Genomic DNA, 7,180 nt, shown 5'->3' with positions numbered 1-7,180 from the left:
CTCCACATACAGGATCAATACTATACAAAAGAACACCACTAGCAATGATTCATCTCTTATAGACCAAATACCTTAACTTAGCAAGCCAACTTTAACTCGGAAATCTAAGGCGATCATGACCTGCTTAAAGCTTTCGGAATCAACTTATTTTAAATGATTTCATTTATTCCTATACTCTTTAAGGGAATTGATTTGACATATGGTCTTCTCTTACTACTCGATGAGGACACAAAACAGAACACATGCTGGTTTGAGTAAAGTTTGGCAGGATTGATAGTTTTACGCAACCCATCCAATGTAGCAAAAAACTGGTCTTCTAAAAGGCTGGTCAGGCCTTCAACCGCATGTCCAATTCATGAACCAACTGCTTATAACTCAGAGCCATAAACAGTCCGTTAAATCGTAAGCATGCTCTCGCAGATTCCCTTGTCAGTTGATAACCCTGCCTTTCTAGCTACCACACCCACTTTTTCATGGCCCCATCAACTACACTGCTCACTGATATTTCACCCCCACTATCTAGCTACCCGACCAGTACTTAGAAGAAATCTCACATTCAAAGCTGACCATCAGATCATCCATCACTTAACTTGCAAAGATTAGACAGCTAAAAGATCCAAATCGAAAGCATTTTTTGTATAGCAGGATATCACTCACCAGTAGGAAAGCTAAGTTGATGGTTAGCAATAACATGTCATCTATAAAAACATATCAATTTCAATTATCAACATTGCACAACAGATAGTGTGAACCTAAACTTGGATTAGACACAATCTTGGAGCATGACTCTGAGCAAGCTTACGATAAATCACATGTTCTCTATCAAAATCTAGATACGGTACTCACAAAAGCCCAAAAGCTCTCACTAATTTCCAGCAAATTTGCCCATCATTTTCGCAATAATAGGAGCAACCTTAGGATTTGCTTGATGCTTGGCCAAATTAGAAGGGTTCTTCATCACTGCAAAATACCAACCACATTCAGTAAGAGAAAACCATGAAACTAGTATATCTCAAAACACCCATAGTATGTGTAACACTGAAGTCTACAAGGATGCAATTTCCCAAAACTACTGCAAGTTATTATATGCAATTGATCAGCAACAATGTTAAGAGACTACACTTGCTAGAAACATTATATATGATCCTAACTATTTTTTTATTTTTATTTTTTTTATGACAAGGGAACCCGCAGCTGCTACCCTTCGGGTGCGCACTGGATAAACCCAGCTCCTGTGCAATAGCTCGCAAACCACAAAGGAGAGATAACCCTCACTAGGCAAGCCCCGTGCGACGAGCTCGACCCAGAAGGCAAATCCTCTGCTGGCGTAGGCAGGGGGTTTCGAACATGAGACCTCCAAAGCCCCATGATCAACTATATTAGATCAACTGTTACTCTTCTTCTACTTGATCAAAAATGGTAACTCATGCAACAGCTACTTAACATGTTTGCCTCCTCTTTCCAAGCTTAATGAGATAAAGGACAAGCAAAGAGATGCGGAGAATATGTTTGTCTGTGATTATATGCAACAGAACACAGAGAAATTGATATACTCTTACTCAAATTTCTTTAGGTTGAGTGTAATTAATATGCATGCTTGACCATCTGCTGTTGCTAATTAATTAGATTTCGTATAGGAGATACACAACAATCAAGCAGCCTTGTGGACATTTTCCTTTTCTGTTGTTTTTTTCCTTTTGATATGGACCTCACTGGTACTATCAAGTGGCATAGATATATTTAGATAACCCCCAATGAAGAATCAATTTATTGGAGGTGTTCAGTTTTAACTAGAAAAAAAAAAAAAAAGGCGACGATTCGAACAGACTTCCACTGATTGGACTGGTTGTTAATAAGCTGGTGATAGCATCAATTCCCCTTACCATGTTTATACCGCGTTGATGCATCACATGTGGTATTTAACCATCAGACACTAACGAGCATATTTAGGAGCTGTTCCAAAATAGTTAATCTTCCAAAATATAAAGCAGTATGTAATTGTTATTCAATACGAAATGAAATAGATACGTTGCAAAGCTATGTGAACTTTATAGTATATAGTAAATATGTAATAATTGATAATCGTCTTCAAGTGAAACAGCTGGATAACTTGTCAAGAAGTGAAATGCCTTAATTATCTAAGCAAACCATGTGAGAGATAACTAGAATAGACAGGCTAAAAGGTTAGGACAAAAAGGAAAGTACCATCTTGCAGGGCAGCCATGACATCTGGATCCTTGAAAGCCGCCATTAACTCGGGGTCCTGCTCCAGCCAAAAAAATGACGGATATTTTAGTTTCTTTGCTATGGACAAACAGTGACTTGAAAGATTCATTTACTATAAAAGCAATGCTAGATTTATCTTTTTTATTTGAAATAAATCTTCACCGAAGATAATACTTTGTACAAACATATACATTAAGACCATAATTTGCTTCAAAAGTAAACATACAAAAGCAGTTTTACTTACATTTAATATTTTACTGTAATCCATGCCCCCAGGCATACCTCCAGGCATGCCCCCCATGCCAGGCATACCTCCAGGCATGCCCCCCATGCCAGGCATACCCCCAGGCATGCCCCCCATGCCAGGCATACCTCCAGGCATTCCTCCCATGCCAGGCATACCTCCCATGCCAGGCATGCCCCCAGGAAAACCTCCTGGCATCCCACCGGGGAAGCCACCAGCTCTCCCGCTTGATGAGGATTCTTCTTGCTTCTTGGCCTTTTCATAAGCAGCCTGAGATACAAGGCATAAACGAGTATTAACATGCAGAAAAGGTGCCACTCAAACATAAAACCAAACAAGTAATTAAGGGTTACCTGAGCTTCAGCCTTTCTTCTCAGTCTCTCACGCTCAATCTTTCTATCTTCTCGTTCTTTGCGCAGCCTATCATACTTCCTGCGGTGTTCTTCAATTGTATGTGCATTTGGCTCAACCTATGATAGAGACAACACATACTTGACAATAATGACCATAGAAACTTCAGCAAAATGAAACAAGATAACAGGGGCCTATGCCTGAGTCATGTGGTATCACCCCAAATTTTTTAAACAAAAAACAGGCCACCTAGCACTGCAACTTAACCACATCGATGTTCTGAGATTATTAACTAGTTTGGCCAAGCTTCTGAGAAGTCAAAGGTGCTTTTTTAGGGAATTAAGGCACATAGCCAAGATTTTAGGAAAAGAATAAGCGCTTTTAAGTAGTAGAGATGTTGTTTTTCAAAAGCGGAAGTCAAAAGCGGAAAAAAGTAGCTTTTCCCCAAAGCACTTTTGGAACCTTGCCCAAGCAAAATTAATGTTCTAGTATTGGCAAAAGTTTTTTTTCGACTTGGTCGACCAAACACAAACTACTACTCTCCAAAGTGCTTATTCGAAAAGCACTTTTGACAAAAAAACAATTTTTCAAATAGCAGATTTTGAAAGCTTGGTTATACTGGCTATATGTCACAGGAAGCAAACCTTCTTAAGCACAGCACTTATTTCTTCATCATAGTCCAGCTTCGAAGCCAAGTGAAGATCCTTAGCAGCTGCCTCCCATTGTCCCAGCATGGCTCTTGCAATGCCACGAGTTTTGTAACCTTTAGCAGAATCTGGGTTTATCTGCAAAAACAGTCAAGTGTCCATGATCTATTGAACACCAAATTGCAGCTCACTGCCTCTACATAAATACCAAGTGATCCAAAAAAAATTCCCTGAAATGCGATGCAGGACAAAAGAAAAAGAAAACTGCTTTCACCAATCATGTTATCTACTTTTTCAAATTGTAGCTGATATTTATACATTGTCTGACAAAAGCATTTAAAGGATAAAAAACAATGATTTCCATAATTACCATATTAGGAAATTCAAAATAGGAAAATCAAGAAACATTCACGGAAGACTTATAATGTATTCAGCCACATAAAATACGGATTAACTAGGAAGCATGCAAATCTAATGCCTACATGCCTCCACGTCCGCCACAAGAATGGAAGAGCATATAAAGAGGATATGCATGATAAATTATTCAGGGTATTTTCCATATAAAGCCCGCAAGAAATATTACTTGGTCATTGAATTTTTTTTTATTTTTTTTTTTTTTTGGCGGAGGATAAAGCCACTCACTGCAATTATCGTGTGACCTTATCAAAAAAATAATTGTGTAATTAAAATTGACGCATAAAAACAGCCAAATTCATGTATCAAATCTGATAGCAAGATCAACCTCCAACGCTGCAGTTGCATCTCGTATGGCAGCATTTGGCTTCTTCATCTTGATATAAACACTAGCTGTGTAAGACAAAAGCAACGAACTGTGAATAGTTGAATGCAAATGAATACTCGAATAATAAAAAATCAACATCAATAACCACTTTGAAAGCAGGTGGTAAATGTACCTCTAGTAGCATACATAATTGCAGATTTAGGATTGAGGAGAACTGCCTTTGTAATATGCTCAATTGCATCTTCTAGATTACCTGATGAACACAAACAACAAAAGTGAGTGACATGATGCCCACTGATTTTGTGAACACACAGATATGCGTGCAGAACATATAGACATTGAACAGCAGATATCGAACAGCATCACCTTCAGAAATTGCTTCCATGGCCTGAGCTTTGGACTCCTGAGAAGCATCGCGGCTTTCTTCAGTCACCTCCACAGAAGAGTCTCCCATCTAGAAAAAACATGTAAAAAATAAACATGAGCCTCTAAACCCAAAACAGAGAGCAAATGTTAATCAGTCGGACAGCAGACCTTCTGTGGCTCATCATTGTCAGGTTCTACAGTGTCACTCTCATCAAGCTCAACATCAGATTCAACTATCTCAGGCTCCTCTTCTTCAACTGTCTCTTTCGTGTTAGCATCGTTCTCAACATCATCTATCTCGTCATCACTCTCATCCACCACATGAGACTTCTGCATAGCAAATGTTAGATCAACAGGACAATATGAAAACCAACAAGAGCCGTATAACTTTCCCATTACCCCATATTTAATGAGAAACCATGGACCATACTGATACAATAACTTTAAATATATATATATATATAATGTGGACACTTGCAGTTGCAGGTATGTAAAGAAAACCATCATCAAATCAGTTAATCAATCAACTGCACCTCACTCCCATGCTAGTTGTGTTCTACATCCATACTACATTTCACTCCATTCAAACCCATTTCACTGCAATAACAGTCAGTACTTTGTCTTTTATAGCATATTAGAAGTTTCCTAAACATCACACGTACCTACCTAGAGGCTGAAGCTAAGTAAGTGTAACAACAACTCAGCCTTAGTCCCAGCTCGTTAGGATCCTTCGCTTCCATTATAACAACATACCCAGTGTAATCCCACAAAGTGGGGTCTGTAGAGGGTAGAGTGTATGCAAACCTTACCCCTACGCCCCTACCTAGGAGGTAGAGAGGTTGTTTCCAATAGACCCTCGCCTCAAGGAAAACCAGTTCAAAGCAGTACGGAAAAGGAAGTTGCGGAAATGAAGAAGCTGTGGCAAAATACTACAGAAAGCATGACATAACATTTTGAACAGTAACTAGAACAAACTAATACGCTAATCATCAAAGTACAAGAAGCAGCAAGAAACTAACAGGAATAATGCTACGACTACTAGAGATTATAGGTCTTTTAAGACAACCTTATTTCATGTAATTTTAGGGCTAAATTTTTCGGAAAATAATAGGTCGTAGATTCTCTTTGCTCAGTCAATATCCGCACTGTATTCTGTGTTTATGTGCGTATATTAACTTTTGAACACCCTGAATAAATTATATTTAGCTTCTTTTTCCGAACATCCTGAATGAAAATTCTAGATCCGCCACTGTATTCTTTGCAAAAAACTATAATCAAACACAACTCCATCTTCTAACTCCAACTTCAAAAATTCCAAATAAAGTGAAAAATATTTGGTTTTCATAGCCAAACACCTAATAAGATTTTACAGAATGATTATTAATTAATTCAACAAATAAATAGCCTAAACTACATTATCTCAAATTCAGTACAGAATATTCTAAAAAAATTACCGCTTTGTAATCTCCGGTATCGTAAGCAGATGGAGGTAATTTACCACCGAGACTGCAAAAAAAAACAACAAAAAAATAAATTGAATAATTTATTTAAGGTAACAAATAATTAGTACTATTATTTTGAAATGGAAATAAATAGCGGTACCTTTCAATGTAGTCACGGAAGAAGGAAAGTGAAGGATCAGAGAGAATGGAAGGATTGGACTTGCACTGTTCGACGAATTGCTTCAATTGATTCAACTTTGCTTGCTCCATATCCTTTTTTCAAATACGATTTTACAGATTCAAAATATTTCAAATACAGAAACTGAAAAACAAACTATGCCTTATGCTGTGTTAGGGTGTGACGCGAGGACTCAAGCTGACTAGGTTCTTCTAGTACCTTCTATTGTTACTGGATAAACTCTTGCTCCTTTTTATTTTTTATTTTGTTTATGTTTTTTTTTTTTTTTTTCTTCTTCTTAAATTAAGTCTTTTTGATCCATTTAACTTGTCAAGTTTTTTTTGTACTTTCAAAAAAATATTAACTAAATTAGTAATTTGACTAAGTTATTTTTATTTATTTTTTATCTCAATTTAATGTTTTTTCCAATACATTAGTCTCTCTCCTAATTTTTTATTGAATAAGAGTAAAGGTGGAAATTAATAATTGATTATATCTTAATTTTTTAAATTAACAACAATTTTGGACCATATATTTTTAATAAGGACTATAAGTAAAATGGAGCAGAGGGAGTATTAGAATAATAACAAGTGAACAAAGTCTCACCGATCATCTTTTATTGAAAAAATATCACTTGCTTGATTTTTTAGATGAAGTGTGGCAACGTAACTTAATTTTTTTAGTCACTTTGGACTTTTGATTGCTTTTAGGAGATTTTCTTGAAGTTAAGTATGAATATGTACATTTACTTAAACTTTAACGGTTAGGGTTAATTGCTTTTATTGGTTCATATGTAGTGTTAGAAATTGCTCTATTTAAGGTTTACTAGTTCAAATTTTCTGTTAATTTATCTATTAACTCAAAACAATTATGCTATATATATATAGATATCAACCAAAAACATTACTAATTTTTTTTTTTTTTTACTATTTTGATAAAAGACGTACAATAATTGATTCTAGATATACCTGCAATGCATCTATA

At 36.4% G+C, this 7,180-nt stretch overlaps 1 protein-coding gene across 4 annotated transcripts; it reads right to left on the bottom strand.

Annotated features, from left to right (window-relative positions):
• Positions 1-613: 613 nt before the first annotated feature.
• LOC132030424 (FAM10 family protein At4g22670-like) lies at positions 614-6,409 on the bottom strand. Of its 4 annotated transcripts, none has more exons than XM_059420049.1 (12): positions 6,179-6,409; positions 6,031-6,082; positions 4,745-4,906; positions 4,577-4,664; positions 4,383-4,463; positions 4,211-4,275; positions 3,466-3,606; positions 2,824-2,940; positions 2,653-2,740; positions 2,471-2,574; positions 2,206-2,263; positions 614-960 (listed from the first exon to the last, which is right to left on the bottom strand). In XM_059420049.1, exons 1-12 carry the CDS (start codon positions 6,286-6,288, stop codon positions 866-868), a joined length of 1,161 nt encoding a protein of 386 aa, XP_059276032.1. In that variant the 5' UTR covers positions 6,289-6,409; the 3' UTR covers positions 614-865. The 4 variants fall into 4 exon arrangements, with proteins under 4 accessions (XP_059276032.1, XP_059276031.1, XP_059276033.1 ...); XM_059420048.1 differs by having other exon boundaries at positions 2,471-2,610; positions 2,659-2,740; XM_059420050.1 differs by having other exon boundaries at positions 2,471-2,508; positions 2,629-2,740; positions 6,179-6,408.
• Positions 6,410-7,180: the final 771 nt, after the last annotated feature.

The sequence above is a fragment of the Lycium ferocissimum genome, chromosome 9 (genome assembly GCF_029784015.1).
Source record: "Lycium ferocissimum isolate CSIRO_LF1 chromosome 9, AGI_CSIRO_Lferr_CH_V1, whole genome shotgun sequence".
NCBI classification, from domain to species: domain Eukaryota; kingdom Viridiplantae; phylum Streptophyta; class Magnoliopsida; order Solanales; family Solanaceae; genus Lycium; species Lycium ferocissimum.
Note: the sequence above shows the minus strand (reverse complement) of the source record. Positions and strands in the feature narration are given on the sequence as shown.

Bases quoted from the DNA above. Each gene is read 5' to 3' on its own strand.
- LOC132030424 (XM_059420047.1), bottom strand. From the start codon at position 6,288: ATGGAGCAAGCAAAGTTGAATCAATTGAAGCAATTCGTCGAACAGTGC. The intron at 4,464-4,576 runs GTGATGCTGTTC...TGTGTTCATCAG, and splicing joins CATGGAAGCAATTTCTGAAG to GTAATCTAGAAGATGCAATT. The intron at 961-2,205 runs GTACTTTCCTTT...GGTATTTTGCAG, and splicing joins CATGGCTGCCCTGCAAGATG to TGATGAAGAACCCTTCTAAT.